The sequence below is a fragment of the Leptonotus elevatus genome, chromosome 11, assembly GCF_054856555.1.
Source record: "Leptonotus elevatus isolate MCC_2025b chromosome 11, RoL_Lele_1.0, whole genome shotgun sequence".
Classification (NCBI taxonomy): Eukaryota; Metazoa; Chordata; class Actinopteri; order Syngnathiformes; family Syngnathidae; genus Leptonotus; species Leptonotus elevatus.
Window position 1 is genome coordinate 7,805,083 of NC_141249.1, and position 26,335 is coordinate 7,831,417.

The window sequence follows — 26,335 nt, forward strand, 5'->3', positions numbered from 1 at the left end:
CTACACAGTGTTGGCTCCCCTCTGACCAATCAGATTGGTCTCCTTCAGAGGATGGGCAGAAGAGAAGAAGCTGACTCGCCAACTCGGAAATGGAGGAGGAAAGAAGTGGCAAGGGATGGATGGGGGTTAACTCCTTCAGTGAAATCACTCTTTATGAGCAACACACTCACTTTGGCTCTGCCTTCGATTCGTTGATGGGTTACAGTACGTGAGCTGCACGTAATACATGCTGCAGTTTATTCTAGAAAAAAAAATGTGGGCATAGGGTGCCCAAATTTGAATCAAATGGAGCGCTCACATGTATGTGTGCCTGCTCCATCTTTCTTCTACAGAAACGTGCTATTCGAGCAGATACAGATATCACACTAACCCAATATGTATACAACTAAAATGTAATAAATTGATGGAGTATAACCGTCTTAAAATAATGTATAAAGCCCATCATGAGATTTTACCAAATAACATGCAAATCAGAGTTTGTTTGTTTTTTTAAGAAAAAAAAAGAGAAAGTGAGTACAAATTAAGAGGAACTGATATTTTTTTTCCCAAACCTAAACACAGAACAAAACAAAAAGAACGATGTATTTTAATTCAAGGTGTCAGTTCGTGGAACAATTTGGATTACTAAAATAAAAACATCTCAGTCTATCTGTATTTTTCTTTATGTATAAAAGCAGAATTACCTATATATATATATATATATATATATATATATATATATATATATATATATATATATATATATAAATATACAGTATATAGCACGAAATTATGCTGTCAAATTAATTTGTAAATTAATTTGTAAAATTGTTATCTTGAAAATGACTTCGACTTCATTCATTTTGTGTTGATCAGGGGCAGATATCACACATTTGACTTCTTTCTGTCCCCCTTTCATTTCTTTTTTAAAGAGTGAAATAAAACAAAAAATAAACAAGAAAAAAACAAGAAAAAAATTTGTTTATTAATTTTCTAAAAGTTCAGATTTTTCAGGGCCAATACCGATACCAACCTACTTAAGTACAAAGACCTGTGATTAAGTCCATCTCCTCACCTTATTAGACGCCATCTCGCTGACCGAGTGCCTCGTCTGAAGCGTCTCCAGCTGGTCGAGACACCAGTCCAGCTCCTCCAGAGTCTCCATTGCCAGTTTCTGATAAGGTTCCTCTGAAAGGACAAACACAGGTCCCAGGTCAGTCATTAAAACGGCCACAATCATCATTGCTGGTAGAAGACAACTATACTGTACAATAGTTGGATGTTAGAATGAATGTAATACAGCAATTTAATCATACCTAGAGTTTCTGTATTTACATGTTAATTAAAATATCAAACTATATGTAACGACTCGGTAGCCTTTTGAATCAGTGGTGCTAGTACTGACCTGTGTGACATGGCTTACACAGGGGGGGCTGGTTACTGCTTGGCGGCCACCTGCAACGAGCACCAATTGGGAAGATATGGTAGAAAAAGGCCTTGGATGGCATTCGATCAGTTTTTTTTGCTTGCTCTTACTTGTTTCCCACACGGTCTTGCAAATGTGTTAGAACGGCAAAATTACTTCTCACTGTTCGTAGACTGGCGAGAATCTAAAGAGACAAACAAACGTGGAGCGAAGACGCAGGATTGAGTATTTTGATTATGACTTGACAGGTTGATGCCGAATAATCTAGAAGAGAATTTAGAGGCTTAATCAGTCATGTCCTTTTGGGTCTTAGGAGCATCACCTTCATCATCACCATCCTCATCATCACCACCACCATTATTCATACACGAGCTCCAAGATACTGAGCAGACTATATGGTTAATAATACCTTTGTGAAATATTTAAATGGTTCATGCGTATTTGACATCGACAAATTTAAATAAAATGCTTGAACATAAATATTCCTAAATGCACTATATAAAACAAATTGATAAAACAATCTTAAATTGCATTGTTCTATTCGGCAATAATTAGCATCCTTAAAGGGAAAGTCATCCCTAAACATTTTCTGACAATAATATGTTACATATGACCTCACTTTTCTAAACATGACATTTTGATTAATATTGCATTTGTGGAATATGAGTTATGCAGCAAAATCCAGCCGTTTTTAATCCATCTCGGGGGGCGGCCATTTTGCCCCTTGCTGTCGACTGAAGATGACATCACAGTGGGCTCTTTGCACAAATCCACTACTTGTTTTCTGAAGCTGAGCTGTGATTGGTTGTTACCTGAGACCTGAGTGTGATGTCATCTTCAGTTGACAGCAAGTGGCAAAATGGCCGCCTTCTGATATGAATAAAAACTGCTGGATTTTTCTGCTTAACTCATATTCCACTAACAGAATATTAACCAAAGTATTGTATTTAGGCTAGTGGGGCTGCATAGAATATATTATTGTCAAGAATTTTTGGGGGGAGCGTTGACTTAATGTAAGGTTCCCCTTATTAATGTAAGAATAACAACAAAACTACAGCTACTTTTACAGCTAATGTCCAAAAAAAGGATTATAATCAAATTTCTGTGATAAAAATACTCTGAAGCGTAAACAGCCCTATTGTGGGGTTGAATGTTTTTAGTATAGATGTGTGTGCATGCCATGTAAATGCTACCAACCTGTGCAAATGGGGTAACTATCATGTCTTCTCCATGCCTGCAAATACAATCAAACAAGCACTTTGTAAGACTTGAATTGAATTTCTATTTAGTGAGCGTCATGCGACATTTCATATTTATAGCGGGGAAAGTGTTGTTAACATATCTGTTCTCCCTTTGAGCTTTTTGCCCATTTTTAGTGAACACAGAAGAATAGCCAGATTAGATTCTCATGATGATTACTCACCTGTGGTGAAATTGTAATTCAGAATTTAAATTTTTGTAAATCTAAAATGGGAGTCACATCCACTCGTACTGTACATCCTGCATTTTAACATGAAACAACTGCGGATGTGAAATGCGTCACCTCTTTCACTTCAACTTGGAAATTGCGATGAACAGTCTAATGATTTTGTTACTGGACGTGTTAGCTTCACTCCACACCGACAGGTACCGTGACATAGCATTACATGACAAATGCATGCTGGGACTATTTGGGCTTTCCAATTGCTCAGGGGGCAACACGGGAGACGAGGTGGTTTAAATTATGGGAATTAGTTCACAGCAATCTTTACAATTGGTCTCACCGAGGTAGCCAACTGACTTCCCATTGCTTCAATCCCTCCTCCCTTCAAAACAAAGGAGCAACATGTATTGGTGGACAAGGCGCCACTTATGCCACAGATGGAACCACAGATGGGCATTTGAAAAATTTACCCCCCCCCCCCCGCCCAAAAAAAAGAACATTTCTTCTTAATGAAGTACTCACAAGTCGCTGGCTGTGGATGAGTTGCGCGACATGGTTTTGGGAGAGAGGTCATAATCTGAGTCGGAGCGGTACAGGAAGGACTCGCGCCGTTGACTGTGGGGGACATTGGATTGGAGGACCAGACCAGAACTCGGGCTGGTCTGGGTGTCCAGAGGACTGCGACCAACCGATAGGCCATTCTCCACATCAAAACTAAAAAACGAAGAAGAAAAAAGACAAAGAAAGGTACAACATTAAATGCACTGTTTGTGTTTATTCTGCAAGATATGTAAGTGAAACTAAATGAAACCTAGGGCAAAAAACGAAGATAAGCTTGTTCAGTGATATAAATAATGAGAAACTCAAACAAGATACAAAAAAGCAACAAAGCAGTGGTTGTTGTTATCCTAAATACGAATAAAAATGTTTACTTATTTTTATTTTTTTTACATATCAGTATAACCTCACCCTCTTAAAAGAAGTTATTTTTTGCAAAAAATATTAGTTTTGGCTAAATCATCTCCTCATGATGCAAATGGTTACATTTTTTTGTTTCCTGGAAAATTTGGGAAAAAAATGACAGGCCATTATTTTAATAAGGCATGGATCATTATTATAACACTGCTCTTGCTCCCTCTTTATAGAAGCATGGAACTGCAAATGCGGAGTAAAACATTTTTGGTTTTGGCAAATACATTTAAATGTATTTGCAAGTACATAGAAATGTGTATGTAAAGTATGTTAGAATGTAATTGCAAATATGTTAAAAAATATTTGCAAATACGTTTAGAACAAATTTGTAAATACTTTCGAACGTACTTGTAGGCTAAATGCTAACTTAAACAATTTAGCATTTTCCCATCATAATGACAAAAGTGCTTGCAAAAAAAAGAAGCTATTTATTTATTTATTTTTTAGCATAATTATTTTCAAAAGTTAAGTTTGTCAATTTTCTTTATTTGCATTATATATATATATATATATATATATATATATATATATATATATATATATATATATATATATATATATATATATATATATATATATATATATATATATATATATATTTCTCATTATGTCTGCAGTGCATGATTTCTGTTGTGCATTTTCCCCCATAGTGCCACTGGGTATGCATATCAAGCAAGTCAATATGCTGTGGCATTATTGGGCAAAAATGATTAACAAAAATCATGCACTGCAGACATAGTACATCATAAAAAATATGAATAAACAATGTGTACTTGTTACATTTTTTAAACATATTAATATAACTTCACCCTCTTAAAATAAGTTATTTTTTGCAAAAATTATTAGTTTTGGCTAAATCATCTCCTCATGATGCAAATGGTTAAATTTTTTGTTTCCTGAAAAATCTTTAAAAAAAAAAAAGGCGATTATTATAATAAAGCATGGATAATGCAAATGCTAAAATAATAGCATTTTTTCTTGCCCAAGTTTTTAGCATTTAGCCTACAAATACGGTTGAACATATTTACAAATATGTTTTAACGTATTTACAAGTACATTTAAACATATTTAAATACATTCAAATGTATGCAAATCCATACATACTGTCCTAAATAAAATTATTTGCCAGCCAAAAATGTTGACTCCACATTGGCAGTTCCACTTCCCCGACTTTTGTGGGATACAAATGATCAAATTGTTGTGACCTAAAACATAAAACACATTCTTGATCCGTGCAAAACAGAGATTGATCCTTGCAAAATTTGCAAGGATGGTTTCGACCTTGAGACAAGTTGCTTTTCACAGACCCATAATACGCGCACCTCCTCCCCGCTAGCTCATTACATCAACATGACATCAACACTGACGTGAAGCATGTTACATCATTCGCGCTCCTCACTCATATAACCTCTAGTCTCTGCACCCTTCATTAACCAGTCACTGAATTTAAAAACTGCATTTGCGTTCACTATGTAACGCGCGTGTATTTTACACAGTGCAGTACAGCTATACACATTAATATAATATTTGAAGATAACATTGACTAAAGTCACTTTTCTTCAGGTTATCCATTTTCGAGACACTCGCAATGTCATTTACAAGTGGTAATGTGACTTTAGGTGAAAAATGATATGCGGAGAACTTTAGGGATTTTTCCTCATCTTTAAATAATAGGACACCCCCACCCCACAATACAAAATAGTGCAGAGGTTGAAGGTTGCTGGACTCTATTTTTAGCACAACCTGTCTACAGCGCTCCATTTATAGCAGCAGCTGATAAATGGAAGATGGCTATTATGCAACTGATGCTGAATGAACCAGCACGATTCACAGAGAGAGAATTGAAGAATATGGGGGAAGGGGGCGTGGGGGGAAGGAAGGCTGCATCCTGCGAAGTGATACGGTGCAGCATCTCGCACCTGATTGGTGCGACATCACAAAGATGGGCGGGGCTACAGCAGCCCTTACCTCAATGATGATACCCTCTACCTAACCCAGGCTGATTTCCCTCCCCGCCCTTGCCAGCTCAGTGAAAGTGGCCGTGACGAGGCTCCATCAGAGGAGGCCAGTGACGTCAGAAGCTATAAATAGATCTGCCTGGGGAACTGAGGGAGCTGTGAGGGAACTTACGTATGTAGCGCCCCCAAATACCCTTCACCGAGATACATTTGAGAGGAATTCTTGCTTTATATTGTAAGTGCAGTTTTGATGGGACACCTTCAAGATTTACGATGCTTTGTAGAACCCATATTGTTTAGTAAGTGTAGGTTAATGTTTATTCTAGCCGGCTGGTGTGTTCAAGCGATAAATAATGGAGAAATGGCTCCCACTATTGACGAAAAGGGTGCACTACAACAACTTCATCTTCAGCAAAAACAACCCCCTGCCTACAGCATGTGTTTAAAATAAAAGCAATGCATCACAATCCAACCCCCAACGGATTTGTGAACTCTTCCTGTAAATAAAGGACTTAATGTAAACAGTGTCGTCACTGATCAGCATGCTTGTTGGTGCTTAAGATCAAGTATAGATAGCTTTTTCCATCATTGCAAACTGCCATTGGTCTCTAATAGCACAATTATATTGACAATGTCGGCATAACATAAAGTAAAACTTCCCATTATTAAACAGGCAGCGAGGCAGAGAAAGAAAGAGAGAGAGAGAACTCAACAGCCTGGCTGGCGTCTTGTCCATTCACTCATACTGCACTCATAACAAGATGACCTTGGTGGTCTTCTACCTCCAGCATTGTTCTCCAGTTGTGTGACGCAAATGACAGACCCCCCCCCCCCCCTTTATAGCGCTATAACTCGCTTCTACTCGACTTTTCTCACACACCCACATCCTAACCTCGGCTTTTGTTCCCAGGATGTGCGGCTAGCATTCATTGCCAGGTCTTCCCTCACTTTACTTGAAAGCAAACAATTGCGCAACATGTCTCAACAATTGCACACACACACATACTCACGCACATACAAAAAAAAGAAAAAGAAAAAAAAAAGAGCGAGAGAGCAATTATGATGACATGTCAAATTGGTAAGATTGCCGAATGAACAATACTGAGCTCTCTCAGAAAAACAAGTAATGATTACACTCATTCAATATACATTCAATACATGTATTGAAAATATTGAATGAAAATCATACTCCAATAAATGTTTAAATATATATTTTGAAGACATCAAAAAGAAAAAAAAATTAAAATAAATAAAGAGCAATGATGATGACATTTCCGAATGAACAATACTGAGCTCTTTAGAAAAAAAGAAAAGAAAAAAAAACACATCTAAAAGCATTTCAGTTTTTTTGGGGGAAATATATTGAATATTATTGGGCGGACTAGTGCAAAGACAATTTAGTATGGATCGGATCGGTATCGGCAGATACTGAACCCAAGGTATCGGTATCGAATCGGTAATTTAAAAAAAAAAGTGGATTGGAGCATCCCTAGTCAAAAGGCGATTGTAAAGATATTTTTGGCCAGATTGTCATAAAGAGCAGCTTTAAGGACAATGTTTTATTGGGATATAGAGGTCTTGCCTACAAATGCATTGTCATTGATTTTTGCATTAGAAGTACTAGTGATATTGGTACTTGGTATCGGTATCGCAGATTAATCAATAGTTGCGTATTCGTACTGGTATCTGTGTGAAAAAAGTGGTATCGAACATTACTAACGGCTTCATAAACTCTAATTTCCTTATTTTGCATAGAAAATATGATTGTTCTATTATGTTATTATTATAACTAAGAATTATTATATGCAAAAAGACAGCGAGGCTCTTTGGTAGTCAAATGAATGTTTCATTCTGTGGAAACAAACGATATGTACAATTTTGAGAGTCTTCTTAATATTATGCAATTAATATGGATCATCACCCCTTTCCACTGGAAAACAACTTACAGTAGCTTTCAATTAACTACTGGCAAGTGAATACATATTTTGGAGTGTAATTTACTTTAGCAATAGTCCAAACTCCCAGTAGACTTTTGAGAACTAAAAGACGAATCCTCGGGAGACCTTCAATCAGTCATAGAGTATTGTGCAACTATGTTAAAAGTCAGAATGTCAGGATGGAAAATGCCAAGCAGTATATGTGCGTGCGTGTAATGCGCTCATGGGAACTGGTGCTGAGGGATTAAAGTAAGATTCACGGAAGGAAAAAAATAATAATAAGACTAACGGGCCAGATGTTATTTGATGGCAAATGACACAGGACTGGTGTCAAAGGACAACCCACACATATCTAAACACTTGCTACCTCCTGTTTTCATTTCTTGTAGCGTGGGAATTCGCCGGGAGGCCTCACACATCACACCAGGAAAGAGGCAAGAGGTGAGGGGGACAGCGGCAAAACAGATGAGGCAACACTGCCCGGAGTGCGTGTTAGCGTGTGTGAGCTGTAAAAAACGACACGATGACGAGCCTGAGTGAGAACCAAAAAGGATTGGTTTTCATCTTCCAATTGTAAATTTGATTTGAAGCTGCAGAAAAAAACAGCCCCTGTGCTGCCATTTTAAACTGCCGTGTGCGTTCGCCGTGACTGTTTATGTCTTCATGCAGGACTTGTCGGGCGCAGGGTAGACAAACAACCGATACGTATGGAACAAAAGCGAATAATACTTAACAGATTCTGAAAGCAAAGTATCAAAACAAGAAAGCCAACGTCGCCCCCTGCTGCCCTTCATCGGTAAAGTCCCAACAGAAGACCAAACCTTCAAATCAATTTCACACCACACGATAAGAGCAAGTTCCTTTATTTGTGTCTCGCATTCTAGTTCGGCTGATACTTCTCGTCCATATTTAGTTGGGATAAGCATGATTACAGCGTACAACGCTGCCTGTTGCTCTCCTCACCAACCTGACCGACCGCACTGTCAAAACACTCACAATATCTGATCTCAGAGCATCTACAGGTCTAAATATAGCTGAGGGAAGGACAAGATCACGTTCAAGGCAGGTCATCAGTTCTGCTTAGCACACATATACACATAGCGTACATATGTCCGTGGCCTTTGGCTGGGGTGCCCACAGATAAGAATATTGTGTCACTGTCCAAGTGCGTATGTACATAAATAGAACGTGGCCAGACATTAGCATCATTTTGTAGTTCTTTATCATGATGGGAAAGGCGGCCCTCGGATTTTTATACATGCAGAAAAAAACGTATCTCTGACCTACTGTACCAGCTTTCCCTTTTACACAATGCTCACTACCTCTAAAGATGGAAAACTGACAGAACAAATCAGCCATTCCTTGTCATCAGTGAAGCACATTTAGCCTGCTTCGCTGTTTACAAAGACTACAGTGACATCATTGATTTCCATCCAATATCTCCAGTCTGAATATATCGGAACCCTGAACGTTTAGGCCAAGAAATTGCGGCCCTTTCTTCAGTCCGACCATTTATATATAATCACAATTGATATTTGTGCACTACCTGAAAGGTAGATTCACTCCTCTTCAATGCAGAAAGGTATTGATCAAGTTGTCTACGGGCGCTGATTAGCTCTGTCCGCCCGGTGGCGCAGAATTCAATACAGTGGCTGATCGGCATTAACATCATTAGAAGCTGGAAAGGACAGTCACACATTGGGCCAGCAGCAGGCCAGAAACTCACACAAAACACACACACAACCACACACACAGTCAGAGGGCAGTGATTACCCAGACTGCGGTCCAGGCTCAGTTTTGGCTCCGCTATCGATCCAAAAATCGAACAACCTGACATCACACTGATACACAAACTGGATAGGCTAGTTCAGGCCACACACGTACACACATTCTACCTGGGCCACTAACAGGCCATGCTGCGCTCTGCTCTAATCATGTTCATATAGGACTAATTGGCGCCTTTCGCTATACAGTGATTGAGTCTGACAGAGTCACGATTGTGCCACTTCTTCCTCTAATTAGCTAAAGGCAACAAAGGAGCAGCCAGTCCTCAAGCTCACAGTGGGACAGATATGGCAAAAACACATTGAGGCTGTTTTATTTTAAGGCCTTTCCTGCCATTTGAGGTGTTTATTCTTTTTAACTGATAACCCTGTCATGAAAATATGTCTATATTTTTGCCATGTATTGTGAACGTGTTCCAAAGGAACCGTAGTCAAAAACAGCATTTTTATATGCTGTTGACTCGTTACCAGTTACCTTTTTATTCCGTATTTAGAAGTGAGAAAAGAAGAGGAAAAATGCCTATTCTAGAAGTTACTAATTTGTAATGATGCAACATTCGTACTTAAACTTAACATGCTTTTTTTTTTCCATAACCCATTCACTGCCATTGACGGCTATAGACGTCAAAAATTCATTTTAAATATTTCTATTAGTTTAAATTTTTTTCCCACTTTTGTTAACAAGAGTATGAAAACCTCCTCCGTGAGTCATCACCTTATCGTGGTGGAGGGGTTTGCGTGTCCCAATGAACCTGGGAGCTATGTTGTCCGGGGCTTCATGCCCCTGGTAGGGCCACCCATGGCAAACAGGTCCTAGGTGAGGGACCAGACAAAGCATGGCTCGAAAGACCCCAATGATGAATACAAACTTTGGATTTTCGTTTCCCTTGCCCGGACGCGGGTCACCGGGGCCCCCCTCTGGAGCTAGGCCTGGAGGTGGGGCTCGAAGGCGAGCGTCTGGTGGCCGGGCCTACACCCATGGGGCTCGGCCGGGCACAGCCCGAAAAGGCAACGTGGGTCCCCCCTCCCATGGGCTCACCACCGGTGGAAGGGGCCAAAGGGGTCGGGTGCGCAGTGAGCTGGGTGGCAGCCAAAGGCGGGGGCCTTGGCGGTCCGACCCTCGGCTACTGAAGCTAGTTCTGGGGACATGGAATGTCACCTCTCTGACAGGGAAGGAGCCCGAGCTGATGTGCGAGGCTGAGAAGTTCCGACTAGATATAGTCGGACTCACCTCCACACACGGCTTGGGTTCTGGTACCAATCCTCTCGAGGTTTACCCCGGTGAACGAGAGCGTAGCCTCCCTCCGCCTACGGGTGGGGGGACGGGTCCTGACTGTTGTTTGTGCTTATGCACCGAACAACAGCTCAGAGTACCCACCCTTTCTGGAGTCCTTGGAGGGTGTGCTGGAGAGCGCTCCCCCCGGGGACTCCCTCGTTCTGCTAGGGGACTTCAACGCTCACGTGAGTAATGACAGTGAGACCTGGAGGGGCGTGATTGGGAGGAACGGCCCCCCCGATCGAAACCCGAGCGGTGTTTTGTTGTTGGACTTCTGTGCTCGTCACGGACTGACCATAACGAACACCATGTTCAAGCACAAGGGTGTCCACATGTGCACTTGGCACCAGGACACCCTAGGCCGCAGATGATCGACTTTGTAGTCGTGTCATCGGATTTGCGGCCGTATGTGTTGGACACTCGGGTTAAGAGAGGGGCGGAGCTGTCAACTGATCACCACCTGGTGGTGTGTTGGCTCCGATGGCGGGGTAAGATGCTGGTCCGACCAGGCAGGCCCAAACGTATTGTGAGGGTCTGCTGGCAACGTCTGGCAGAATCCCCTGTCAGAAAGAGTTTCAACGCCCACCTCCGGCAGAGCTTCTCCGTTGTCGGGACGTTGAGTCCGAATGGACCATGTTCCGTGCTTCCATTGTTGAAGCGGCCGATCGGAGCTGTGGCCGTAAGGTGGTTGGTGCCTGTCGGGGCGGCAATCCTCGAACCCGCTGGTGGACACCAGCGGTAAGGGATGCCGTCAAGCTGAAGAAGGAGTCCTATTGGGCCTTTTTGGCCTGTGGGACTCCGGAGGCTGCTGACAGGTACCGGCTGGCCAAACGGAATGCGGCTTCGGTGGTTGCTGAGGCAAAAAGTCGGACATGGGAGGAGTTCGGTGAGGCCATGGAGAACGACTTCCGGACGGCTTCGAGGAAATTCTGGTCCACCATCCGGCGTCTCAGGAGGGGAAAGCAGTGCGCCATTAACACTGTGTATAGTGGAGATGGGGTGCTGTTGACCTCGACTTGGGACGTCGTGAATCGGTGGGGAGAATACTTCGAAGACCTCCTCAATTCCACCAACACGCCTTCCTTTGAGGAAGCAGGGTCTGGGGACTCTGAGGTGGGCCCCCCTATCTCTGGGGTCGAAGTCACTGAAGTAGTTGGAAAGCTTCTCGGTGGCAGGGCCTCGGGGGTGGATGAGGTTCGGCCAGAATTCCTAAAGGCTCTGGATGTAGTGGGGCTGTCGTGGTTGACACATCTCTACAACATCGCGTGGACATCAGGGACAGTGCCTCTGGATTGGCAGACCGGGGTGGTGGTTCCTCTTTTTAAGAAGGGGGACCGGAGGGTGTGTTCCAACTTTAGAGGGATCACACTCCTCAGCCTCCCAGGTAAGGTCTATTCGGGGGTGCTGCAGAGGAGGATCCGTCAGGAAGTTGAATCTCGGATTCAGGAGGAGCAGTGTGGTTTTCGTCCCGGCCGTGGAACAGTGGACCAGCTCTACACCCTCAGCAAGATCCTTGAGGGTGCGTGGGAGTTCGCCCAACCAGTCCACATGTGCTTTGTGGACTTGGAGAAGGCGTTTGACCGTGTCCCTCGGGGAGTCCTGTGGGGGGTGCTTCGGGAGTATGGGGTACCGGGCCCCCTGATACGGGCTATTCGGTCCCTGTACGACCGATGTCAGAGTTTGGTCCGCATTGCCGGCAGTAAGTCGAATTCGTTTCCTGTGAGGGTCGGACTCCGCCAAGGTTGCCCTTTGTCACCGATTCTGTTCGTAATTTTTATGGACAGAATTTCTAGGCGCAGCCGGAGTGTCGAGGGGGTACGGTTTGGTGGCTTCAACATTGCATCTCTGCTTTTTGCAGATGATGTGGTGCTGCTGGCTTCTTTAAGCCGTGATCTCCAGCGAGAGCTGGAGCGGTTTGCAGCCGAGTGTGAAGCGGTTGGGATGAGGATCAGCACCTCCAAATCCGAGACCATGGTCCTCAGTCGGAAAAGGGTGGAGTGCTCTCTGCGGGTCGGGGATGAGGTCCTGCCCCAAGTGGAGGAGTTCAAGTATCTTGGGGTCTTGTTCACGAGTGAGGGTAGGTTAGAGCGGGAGATCGACAGACGGATCGGTGCAGCGTCTGCAGTGATGCGGACGCTGTATCGGTCCGTTGTGGTGAAGAAGGAGCTGAGCCGAAAGGCAAAGCTCTCGATTTACCGGTCGATCTACGTTCCTGTCCTCACCTATGGTCACGAGCTGTGGGTCGTGACCGAAAGAACGAGATCCCGGATACAAGTGGCCGAAATGAGTTTCCTCCGCAGGGTAGCCGGGCTCTCCCTTAGAGATAGGGTGAGAAGCTCGGTCATTCGGGAGGGACTCAGCGTCGAGCCGCTACTCCTCCACGTTGAGAGGAACCAGTTGAGGTGGCTGGGGCATCTGGTTCGGATGCCTCCTGGGCGCCTCCCTGGGGAGGTGTTCCGGGCATGTCCTACCGGCAGGAGGCCCCGGGGACGACCCAGGACACGCTGGAGAGACTACGTCTCACGGCTGGCTTGGGAACGCCTTGGGATCCCATCGGAGGAGCTGGCTGAAGTGGCTAGGGAGAGGGAAGTCTGGGCTTCCCTGCTAAAGCTGCTGCCCCCGCGACCCGACCCCGGATAAGCGGAATTGAAGACGGAACGGAAAGAGTATGAAAACCTGGAAACATTTTTTATTGTATATTTGGAACAGATATAAAATCGTGAGTTAACTAGTGAAGTCATGCGATTAATTACGATGACAAATTGTAATCTCCTGACGCGCCTAATTTTTTAATAATCTTTTATTTTTTAAATCTTTTTTTTTTAAGAAGAAAATATAATAAAAAATTAGGGGCATCAGATGATTAAATTTTTTTATTGTAATTAATCGCATGACTTTACTAATTAACTCATGATTAATAACACATTTTCTGTCTGTTCTAAATGTGTAATAAAAACAATTTCTAGGTTTTCATACTCGTGTTAACAAAAATGGAAAATGCAATTTTTTTACGTCTATAGCCGTCAATGGCAGTAAATGAGTTAATAGCCATATCCTAGCTCTTAGGCTAGTTTCGCATTGACTTTGCTCACAGGAATATCATTTTAATTATCATTAGTAAAGGGCCCAACCAGTTCAGGGTGTACCCCGCCTACTGCCCAAAGCTAGCCGGGATAGGCTCCAGCACCCCCGCGACCCTAGTGAGGAATAAGCAGTTAAGAAAATGGATGGATGGATAGTATAGGGCCTGATTGATTAATCGGCGGGCTGATTTAATGGGCTGATATTAGGCCCCAAAAAATGGCTGAAAAAATAGCTGATTTTTGCCTTTTTTTCTTCTTTTTTCACATTAACACATTACAATAAAAGACAAATGTATTCAAAATAATAATAATTTTGCTAAAAATGGCCAATTTGTGATAAAGTTGAAGAAATACTAAAGGATAAAGTATTGTAAAACAGTCAAACATTCTTTTCCACTAATTGATATCTTTATTGTTGCAAGCGTTAAGGGACCAAAAAAAAGAAGCTCTTTTTTTTTCTTCTATTCATTAATTTTTCTCATTAATTGAACGGTTAATCTGTTATCGGATTTTCATTCTGCTAAATATTGGAATTGGCATTAGCCTCAAAATATCCATTTCAGTCCGAGCCTAATCATTGCTTTTATTGTATTTGTTTCAAATTATACTACTCTTTGTACATCTTTATTTTCATTTGCACACTATACTTGTATGCATTTACTAGTGATGGCAAAATGAAGCTTCATGAAGCAATTGTAATATTTTTTGACTCCTCTAGATGCCACTCTTGGTTGAAAGATGCAGTGGAAATGTAATCAATTTCCTTTGCACGAGCCGTTATATTTAAATCAAGAGCACCATCTAGGGGAGTCAAAAAATATTACAAGTGCTTCATGAAGCTTCATTTTGCCATCACTAGCATTTACTTGCTCTCTTTATTTGTATTACACCAAGAAGTGGCATTCCAATTATATTGTGCAGTAGAATGACAACAAATGGTGGTTATTGTATTTTATGCAATTGTATTCCAAAAGCTCACCATTTTCCCTGCGTTGACGATCATTTTTGATTTACAGTGCCGGCACTACATTTGCTGTTGTGGTCATCAAAAAGTACACAGTCACACAATGCCGCCTACTTGCTGACGCCAATTGTGGCTTCATGGCTGCTACCCAAAGAACAATTAACCACGTAGCCGCAGCTCGCTTTTTCCTCTCCCACCAAATATGAAAACACAAAGGGTGATTGAAACTCGCTAACCTTTTTGCATTTCATGGCACGCAACTGATGTCTCATCGCAGAAGCATTTAAGCTAATGTGTTGTTGTCCGGTCGAGCAATGAGCAACCGTAGAGTTAGAGCCTGAGAAGCGGGAACTCGGCAGGTTCAGTCGAAATGAGTACCTTCCAAATGGCTGGACAAAAAAAATGAACTGGCAATTATGATCATGTCTGCCTCGTTGAAAATTGAGGTGCTCTGGCAGAACAATTCTTCATATTACGTTACACCAACTAGCCAGAACATTACAGTAAACAGTAATGCCCTTGCGTGTGTTTTTTCTTATTTGTGTTATTGTTACTGTCTGGCATAGTATGACACAGCTTTCATATTGGATCACATGCATGTCCCAACCTGCGGGAGGCTTCCGATGACCTCGTATGTCTCGTCCCGAGTGAACTGTGTGTCATGTCTCAGTGTGATGACACAGGCCGAGGCCCAAAGGGCTTGCTAACCTGCTGGGACGCCACCAAAGTTCACAGCTCATTGACGGACGGGACAGGAAAGACATGCCGTACCTGCGTGTGTTGCACATGACATTTCAACGCCTTCTGTGTAAAACGATCACATTATTCACATTTTTAGGATGAGTGAGCCGCTAAAAATAGATACGTTTTCTTATATATACAAAATCATGGTGGAAAAAATATTTGCACAAGACTGTGGAACAATTTAAAATGTATATAAAAATGATATATAAATTAAAGTAGACTATGTATGTTGTCGAGGTTTGAGCAATTTTTATCATTTTTCTTTTATGTAAATGTATTTTTACTTTAGTTTGAAAGTTAAGAGTGCCTAAAAAGAGATGTCAGACGGTCATGATGTGTGGTGAACTGTTTTATTGTGCTTACTGTATGTTTATAATTGTATGACTGTAACGTATGTCTATAATGCATATTAACATGTTTGTTTTAAAATGGTCTGTACTATTGAACTTTTTTTTTTGTGATGGCAGCATTTTAAGTCTGACATTGATTGATCGCATTCGTTTATTTCCGTTGGGAAACATTTAATTCAAACCAACTGCACAACAAAGTTCAAATATATTGCACCGGTATTCATGATTTTATGTTCAAACCTACAAGATTTCTGTAACTGGTCCATGATGTCCCCTTTTATACTGTAGATTTTGCACAATGCTCATTTAGCGCGTTCAAGGTTACGTCACTTCCTCACTCACTCTCACTTATTTTTCCAGTACATTTGGAAATGTCACAGATCTCATTAAAAGAATGCTACTTGTTGCCCCCCCAATAAATCTCTTACAACACACAACAGAGCCCAATGAGAAAACAGCTGAGACAACCATCACATTTGCATACACCAACGGAACATTAACATAACCTATAACCTATAAAACCTCAAACCTTACAGTAAAGTCAAGATGAGCCATTTTATATGAAAAGTGCACAAGGTGACCAGTGTAAGTCATATAAGGCAATTATTGTGTGCACTTTTCCTCTGCTGCGTGTTCAAAGTGCTATTATACGCGCATGTGGTTTATCCATCAAGCTTATATACTGCATGTGGTCGACTGTGCGATCATTAGCCTCGTCTCTGTGGAGGCGTTTTAACAGCGGGACAGCCTAAAACACACTTTGATCCTCCTCTTTCCCCACACAGGATGAAATGTCTTATTTTTTCAAAAGGGACCATTCTGAAAATAAGTCATACTTCCTTTGATGAACTGGAAGGCAGAGACTTAAACTGTCTATTTTTTGCCGACAATGCAACATCACTATTGGAAAAAAAAAAGCTTGATAAAAGAATTCATATTACTTTTTGAAATTAATCTTCACCTCTGAATGAGCACACACATACCAGCAATTTAAGCACAATTAATTAAACAAAAAAACACACACACACACACACACACACAAAATCAGTGGTATTAAATATGGAATAGAAAATTAATTGCAATTCATTTTTACATAAAAAAAAACCCTACAATAATCATCGATTTTCTACATTCTAAACCATGAAGTCACTATTTGTATGCTAAAAGAGTAAGAAGAGGCCATGATTCAGCTGATGGAGCGTCATTAGACGTGATGTATGATGTGCTTGTTTTAACAAGATATGTTTTTAATAAGAAGATTCACGAAAAAACGCAACAACTAACTCGGCTTTTCAGACTAATTCATTCACATTTAAACTAGCGTATTCAAGAAAAACTTAAGAACCAAAACCTCTTGATTTGACCTTTTTCATGAGAATGATTTCAGCCAGGGAATATGTTAACTGTTTGTTTTTTTTAAATATATTTTTATACAACTTTGTCTCCTGTTGTAGGGATTGCAAGAAATGACTACAACAGTTTGAAGAAGTAGTAAGATGTGGCAAATTATTGTTGTAAACACATGATGTGATTTCAGAGATTTTTAAGTTTGACGACTGAAGACCGAGCACTGTTACGTAATTCACACATTCTGAATAGTCGAGATGAGTTTTGACCTGGCAATTTTCTGCCTATGACTTTTTCTACAACTGTTTGAAATGCTGCCAATTCTGGACAAGCCGACCCCCCCCCCCCTCTAATTTAAAACTGACTGTAGAAAAATGTTATAGAAAGCTCAAGCATGTTCCTCTTCCCTTTTTCTTCCAAAACCATGCATGCTAAGTTCATTAAAGACTCTAAATTGTCCATAAGTGTGAATGTGAGTGTGAATAGATTTTCTACATGTGAGTTGAAAGCATACAATTTGACTTTTAAAATATGTTAAGATATTTGCAGTGAATCATTTTTTTTTTTTTATGGATGTGGCGCCAAGTTTGCCAACTTTTGATTACAAAAGCTCCAATTGAATGACTATCTCTTAAAGAAATCTGTAATTTTTTAGATGGGAAAACTAAGATTTCAATCAAAAAATAAATGTATTATTTACTGTACAGCAGGGGTGTGAATTGCCAAGTACCTGGCGATTCGATTCGTATCACGATTCATAGGTCACGATTCGATGCTGATTAATCCCGATGCAAATCTATAAATTGATTATTGTGATTAAAAAAAAAACTCACATTTAGAAAATACTCATCCATAAACTTGTACATGTACACTGTGAGATTTGTACGAAAATGTATTTATTTATCTGAAACTTCAGACTTATAACTCAGAGCCACTTTAATTAACAAACAATCTGTTGCAATCTGTTTCATGTTTGAACAGCATTGAAATAAATTAAGGCTTAATATTCCATTAATATAACATTCTTCCATGCTTAATGTGTGAACCCTAACCCTAAGTAAGACGTTTTGTTGAGTATTCCCATAAAAAAATTATGTTAAAAAAATCGATTCGGCCGCATATCGAATCGATTCGAGAATTGCGCGCTGTAATATTGCGATATATTGCCGAATCGATTTTTTCTACTGTACAGGTTTCAATGTGTTGTGTTGACTGATTTATGGGGCCAACTGGGGTGGGGTGTCCAAGTTTGAGGAATGAGCATTTAACAAAGGAGAATTGAAATGAAACTTTGTGCAGCGACTCCAAATCTTGCCTACCGTCTTCGTTTCTGCACGATATCGATGGGTCTATTGACAGCACACGGTGAACCACCGATATTCCCATTGCGCATTTTCAAGTAGCGGTCCTGGAACGAGCGGGCCAGATACACACAGTTAGTTGGCAAACTCATGTTCTCGCTTGGTGCTCAGGGGGTGTCCTTCCTTTCTTCTCGCTCTCCGCTAATCGCCCCCTTCCTCCTCTCCCGGCCGCTCCGCTACTCCTCGACTCTTGCGTGCGCTTTCCTTTCCCCTCGCACCGCACCGGGTTTCCTTTGACGCACGGACAGATGGAGGAAAGCCCTCCTCGGTGTGTTTCGGACGCATGCCTCCGATCCAAAGCATGAAGAAAGCCAAGGTAATGCCGGCTTTAAAGAGCCATTTCCTCAGCTCGCTGTTTCATGTGGTTCTCTGGAGCTGGATAAGAATGTGAGAGCAAGCGCTCGGCGGTTCGTTTCAAATCCAAAGTGAGCGGAACTCTGTGAGGATACACTCCTCCCTTGCTCTGCCGCTCTATGGCGCGTTCTACTTGTCTCCTCCTTCCAGGCACATGGCCAGAGTGTGCCTTAAAAAAAACACACACACATGAACTATGTGCATGTGTATGTACAGAATGTGTGTGTGAGTGTTGCAGAGAAAGAGGAGGGTCTGTGGTTGGTTGGGCAATCGAGCTGCATCACGTGTGTTGCAGGAAGAAACGACAGTACTGTAAATAAGCGTATGCAGTTTTGCAACAGTGAAAGTTGTATAATATACACAGGCATGTCCAATTACTGCCGCAATTTGAAGTTGGAAATGCTCTGAGCAGCATGATAGCACGTCTGACTCACAGAGTTATGGTCCGACCTTCCTGTTTGGAGTTTGTTGCCAGGTACTGCAGCTTTGTCCCAGATCCCCCAAAACATGCATAGTTAAAACTAAATGATCCATACTGAAGATGTGAATGTTTGTTTGTCTACATGTGATTGATTGACTTAGACAGGCTTCAGCTCACTTAGTTTTAAGAAGAAACAATGTATACACAACGTTGTTCGTCAACATTCTCCACAGTAGAAGTAAGAGTTCTCAATTCCAAAATGGGGCCAGCTCATTAACATAAAGATGACCGGAACTCAAATTATTCCGATGCCCACACTTGCCAGGATGGACTGCCAACTGTGTGAAATGCCAGTGGGATATACTGGAAAGAAATGGCTTTTAATTTGGACTATTATTTTCAACGTTTTTTTTAAGCTCATTAAGATTTGTTTCATACTCATATTCCCATGGGGGCTGGCACGGATGCGGCTGGCGGAACCGGATACGGCACAATTGTGCTGTTCACTGGTCAACCTGCTCCGCTCCTCTGCCCTGCCAGTTGCCCTGGATTTAATGCATTTTACACTCATCTTTAACTCATTCACTCCCAGCCATTTTCACTGAAGCAAACCCCTTCGCTCCTGGCTGTTTTACTGGATTTTGACTGATTTTGCAAGGCCCACATAATATTGTGTTCTATTGCTATAAAACCATGGAACCTACCAAAAGAAAGATTAGAGTCTCTTCTTTCATCCGGAAAAAAATTTATATATTTATTTATATATATATATATATATATATATATATATATATATATATATATATATAAAGCTAAGTTTCATGATTATTCACAAACCTGTTTAAAACACTGGGGAAAAGAGCTTGTTGCAACATGGCCCTGGTTGCTCTCTTATACTCTGCTGCCACCTGCTGGCGATTTTCTGTAATATCTACCATTGCTTTAAGCCACCTCTTCAGGTCAGAGGCTTCATCAAAGTCTTCTGTATGCTCAAGCATGAAAAGAAACATGTTAAAAACAACGTATAAATACAGTGTTTTTGGGACCATGGCAATATTTAAAATATAATATTTTATATGTCAATCAGTCAAGTTGAGGTGTGTAAATTTAATGTATGTCTCATTTTGAATTTGGCACCTGTAACATGTTCCAAAAAAAGCAGTGACAAGGAGGGCATTTTTTTTTTTTATCACCTTTCCTTCTACCAACACTCCATCAGCATTTGCGAACTGAACTGAAGGCACTAATTGTTTAAGCTTTGTTGGTGGAATTCTTTCTCATTCTTGCTTGATGTGCAACTGAAGTTGCTCAACAGTCTGGGGTTTCCGCATTTCGCCTCTTCATAATGCGCCACATATGGATAATAACACGCATGTGTGACTGTGTTAACTAATATATCTCCGCAGGCACGCCTGTAAGATTTAGTTGCGTGATGCGGGGTCACCCATAACGACGCAGCCTGTCGTATTATGTCAACTCTCTTGTCTGTCCTCTCATTCATTAGGTGTGAAATAATTTGAATCTATACCTCCTTTAGTGCGCTATATGAGAGGATCACCAGTGAGTTACGGCACAGGGATGAATGGACTTGCCGGACCTGATATGTCATCATCTCATCGACAAATATTTGTCTTTTGAGACATAGGGCAAGAGGCTGACGCAGATGTGTTGGCAGGCACGTCGTCCAGAAAAAAAGGGTCTAGAGGGGAGGGAACCTCAAAAACTTGAAACAACCGTACAAATGTTACTGGAGTGGAAACTCTTATGACGGTAATGGGAGTTACGAAAGTTTATTGAACTTTTGCGCTTTTATACTATGATTAAATTGAGTTATAAATGTTATAGTTACTGGGTTCAGATTGTTTATATATATAAATACTTTGTTATCCTTTTTTGCATAAGAGTCCCTTGGAAGTTTATTTTGGTTGCTATTGGCTGATTTTTGCTCAATTTGAGCAAATACAGGAAGGTCGAGGCTAAGAACCAGATACTAAGCTGGAACAAATCTGATATAAAGGAATATGAAAAATATGATGCTTTTCTGGGTGTTCGCTCTCAATGTTGGACGCAGCAAAAGTGATTCATTTGGTCACACAAATGAAGCAAGCCATCAGTTGAACTTTGATCACACACTATCTGACCCCTTTGTTAGTGTAACTTGCGTACAATTTTGAAAAATATACTACCTTTACACCAGGCATCCTTAAGTAAGAGTTAAAGAGGACCAGTTCAGAAAGTGCATTGTATCCAAATAGAGCCATCAAATAAAATAATTAGAGATAGACCAATATGTTGTTTTTTTTCAGGGCCAATATAGATACCGATTATTAGTAGTGAAGGTCGCCGTTAACCGATATTTGGAGCCGATATAACATTTTCACTAAAAGGGAAAATATTAGCATCAAACTTTGAAAAAAATACAAACTCCAGTTGTTAAATGTTTTGAATTTTTAAGCATATGTTTATTGAATCTCTAGGGTTTGTATAATATTGGAGTTATAAAAAAAAAAAATCTTAGTCAATAGACTTTGTTTTAAAAATGTAACACAAAGTTCAGGGATCTCCCAGGGGCATTAGCATATCTTCAAAAGTTAAATATAAACTTAAGTAAATAGCTCCCAATTGTTTTTTTTTATAGTAAATAAAGTTTTCCAAATTTTCTCTCTGAAATATTAAAAATACTTATCATAGTTTTAAATTCAAACAAAAACAGAAGGTGCAGAGAGTCTCCTTTGTCAGCTGCATCTTTGAAAATGTCAATTATTCCATGAAATGAACACTTTTTCAAAATGATCTACTATCGGCCGTATGAGTCTTCAAAATGGACGAAGCAGATATTCGTCAAAAATGCTGAATATCACCACCATCCCTTTAAACAAGCCATCCATCTCATTTCTATAGCACTCATCACGAGGGTCGCCAGCCAATGGCCAGGCATGAAGCGTATACAGAGTAGCATAAACATACAATCACATCGCATATCACATTCACGCTTATTGACCTATTTACAGCTTTTAATTAACCCAAGAATCTTGTTTTAGGAATGCGTGTGGAAACCGGAATATCTGCAGGAAACTAACCGAAGCACAGGGAGAACATGCAAACTCCACACGTTTAAAAGCACGAGTCAAGATTCAAAGCCTGAAACTCAGTACCACGAGGTGGACATGCTAACCGCTAGTTCAGCGTTGCTGCTTGCCAAAATCAAATTGCACTGTGTATATTATTTAGCGCAAATCACTGCTAGATTACACAAAAACGAACAGTTTACTTCAGGATGCTTACAAATGTGCCCTTTTCTGTTAACCTAAACCAAAGGCACCTCCTATTCCTCCCACTCGTGGCCACTTCCCTCCTTGTGCAAAGCGCTTGTGAAACACGCTGGGCCTCGAAACAGATGTTGGGATAGACGCTAGATGAGAGTGAGGTGTTTGCGAGGGCCACCGTGTAACTGAATCCAGCCGCCAAATGGCTTCTGCAGCCCAGCTGGCTGATGGCTCCTATGACAACATTAACTCTGCTAATGAGAATAAGCTGTGACGGGCAAGTATGATTTATGTGCAAGTGTGTGTTTCGTGTAGGTGTGAGTGTCTACTGCATAAAATACCACCAGTATCAATATATTTCATTGAAGTGTAAACTTTTGTCTATTAGAAAATCAGTAGGAGGACAGATACTGTCCATGTTAGCTTACGTAGCACAGTATACTAAATATACTGTAATAATAGTATACAAAATAATAGAAACTCAGAAACAGTGTCTGCATCTATTATTTTGCTTTACATAATTTTTGCTGGTTCATGAAAACAAACAAACACATAAGCATTCATAAAACCAGATCGAATCATTTATAATGAATAGCTTTGAGTCAAATAGAATAATCTTAACTCTAAAGTCTGTCATTCAAAAATGAGGTATGATGAAAGAAATGCGATATTGAAAGCACATCTTGCTGACGCAAACAACTCAGAGCTTCAAGACACCAATGTTAACGCACAGAAATACAAAGAAGCAGTCTGAACTGAAGTCCTGAGCATGTATTTTATATTTAAACTTTGTTCCTATACGATACATCCAGTACAGTGGGGCAAAAAAGTATTTAGTCAACCACTGATTGCGCAAGTTCTCCCACTTAAAATGATGACGGAGGTCTGTAATTTTCATCATAGATACACTTCAACTGTGAGAGACAGAAAATGAAAAAAAAAAATCCTGCACATCACATTGTAGGATTTGTAAATAATTTATTTGTAAGTTGATGAATTTTTCCAGAGAGCATTTGTATGATCCAGAAAAGGATTGGGAGAATGTCATGTGATTAGATGAAACCAAAACCAAAACGTTTTGGTACAAATTCAACTCAACAACAGGACAACTGATCCATGTTACGGAAGGAATGAATGAGGCCAGGTAGCTTGAGGTTTGTAGCCAAAACCTCCTTCCATCTGTGAGTGCATTGAATATGAAACATGTCTGTGTCTTCCAGCATGACGATAACCCCAAACATGGCCTGGACAACAAAGGAGTGGCTCCGTAAGAAGCATCTCAAAGTCCCAAAGGGGCTTGTTTAGCCAATCTCCAGAACTCAACCCTAAAGAAAATGTGTGGAGGGAGTTGAAAGTCCGTTTTGCCCGGCGACAGACCCAAAACGTATTTGCTCTAGATGAGATCTGCATGGAGGAATGGGCCAAAATAACGGTTTACAGTACATTGCAACATAGATTAAGTACAAAGTATTGTGTTTAGCTTTTTTTTTTTATTGACCAAATACTTATTTTCCACCATAAATTTAAAAAAAACAATGTGATTTCCAGGTGTGTGTGTGTTTTTTTTTTTTTTTAACATTCTGTATCTCACAGTTGAAAAGTACATCCAGTATGATGAAAATCACACACCTGTGTCATCATTTTAAGTGGGAGAAATGGCACAATCGGTTGCTGACTGAATACTTTTTGGCTTTACTCCCCCCCCAAATAAAATCAATTTCAATACAATGTAAATATACCTACAAAACTGTGCTTTACAAGGTGGCATAAAGTGAAAGTAACCATTATGATGACAACGAAGATAGGGAGTGTTGTGTGTGCCATCTTGTGGACAAACTGAGTTATGGCATTTTTTGCTGTGCTGTGTATTTGTACTGTACTTATACTATACACTGACCAGACACTGTAAGACCATTTGCATAGCATAATATTATCCAACACAAAAGCAGTATGAAAAATCTTACTTTTTAAAAAGGTAATAATTATTTTCTTGGTTGACACCCTCATGGATGGAGCTATCAACAATATACTGTATTTGTTATTATTATGGTTGAAGTTGGTATAGAACTGCACTGCATTATAAAGACTGCTGTGTCTAATGCATGTGATAGAGACCCAAGTTATTTACAACACACTCAACTATTCGAAACAGCTCAGTGCAGTTCTACAACGCTGCAAACAACCACAATAAATGTAAAAGTATTCTTACATCAATACCGATTTCACAGTGTCAATCAAAACTGAGCATTATTATCAAAGAGGCAAAATACTTGATACAGCTCATGCATTACAAATCATAGCAAGTGATCACAATATTGTGGCTGGCTGAAGTATTTTAACTCATTTGCGCCCCAAAAACATATAAATGTGTTTTATTTAAAATTATTAAAGTGTCCCATAGATTTATTTATAAAAACATTTTTTTTAATGTTTTTTTTTTTTAATGCTAGAGCATACAGAAGGCTTTGATACAGCCTCTCAACTGCAAGGAACGGTTGAAGAAATGGTAATTACACTAACGGCCAGCAGGTTGAAGCAGAGCAAAAGAGATAAACCTGGGCCATGTTGAAAAAAAAAAGCTCTTCTATTCATATTTCTAAATAGATTTGTGAATGATGATGAAACTTAGCTATATTCTAATGCTAATTGCTGCAAAACGGAAACAGATAGAAATATACTTTTTTTTCCTGATGAAAGAGAGACTCCAATATTTATTTTGGTAGGTTCCATTTTTTTTATGCAAAATCAATCAAAATCCAGTAAAACAGCCAGGGGTGAAGGGGGTTGCTTCAGTGAAAATGGCTGGGAGTGAATGAGTTAAGTACCTGCCATTTCTTCTGCATGATAAGACAAATTTTATCAAGACAATGAAATCTAATGAACTATAACGTGCATCATCTTAAAAAGTGTACAAATAATACTAATAATTTCTATTCATTCAAACTATGCTCTTCAAAGGTGCACAGAAAACAAGGTCATTATTTTGCTTTGTGGAAATAAGACTCTTAAACCTTAGAGTGTTTGCGTCAGAAAGATGTGGTTCCAATCGTCAATCAGGCTGCTGCTGCTTGAGTTATCTCCTCATTCAGGACCGAGGATTCACCCATTATTAAGTACTTTAAAACAAACAACCTTCAACTCAAGTGCTGTTTGTTACACTTTGTTGGATTGTGGTTTGGTTTCAAGGTTCGTCTACTTGTACAATTGAATGTGTAAAAACTCAACATGCTCCACGATGACACCGCACTGAGCATGTAAAAACGACAACCTGACTGCCCAGCAGATGTCGCTCTAAACCAAGGAAATTGTGAGTGAAACTCATCCGACGTCCAAAATGAACTTTTGATTGCAGGACACAAAAACACACTGCATTCAAAAATGCGCTTTCACTTGATGCCTGTATATTTCACAGATTTACAAGCACTCATTAAACAACAAAATAATATTTGGCAACAGGCAGTAACCAATCTGGCACAATCAATATGCATTTGGGAATGGTGACAGAGACACGTGTGCGTGTGTGTGCTCAACTGTGTGTGTATACATGAGAAACACATGTCACATTCACGTGTAATGAGCAGCCAGGCCGGCGGGGCTGAGGAACTATTCCAAGCATGGCGGGTTTATTTTGAGGGCCGCTTGTATTATTGTTTCCCCCTTTACCACACTCTTGCTCCGGGTAACGCTGGC

At 40.4% G+C, this 26,335-nt stretch overlaps 1 protein-coding gene across 7 annotated transcripts in view; it reads right to left on the reverse strand.

Moving 5' to 3' along the window:
* Positions 1-26,335, reverse strand: part of pde4cb (phosphodiesterase 4C, cAMP-specific b) — an 88,091-nt gene that overhangs the window by 13,952 nt on the left and 47,804 nt on the right. For 6 of the 7 annotated variants that reach the window (XM_086088243.1, XM_086088240.1, XM_086088239.1 and 3 more), the window contains 5 exons: positions 3,351-3,542; positions 2,603-2,639; positions 1,516-1,589; positions 1,385-1,434; positions 1,055-1,167 (listed from right to left, as the gene is read on the reverse strand). In XM_086088243.1, coding sequence (XP_085944369.1) covers positions 1,055-1,167; positions 1,385-1,434; positions 1,516-1,589; positions 2,603-2,639; positions 3,351-3,542 — 466 coding nt within the window. Of the gene's footprint in view, positions 1-1,054; positions 1,168-1,384; positions 1,435-1,515; positions 1,590-2,602; positions 2,640-3,350; positions 3,543-18,562; positions 19,169-26,335 lie in introns of those variants that run through there. The other variant, XM_086088245.1, reaches the window with a different exon arrangement.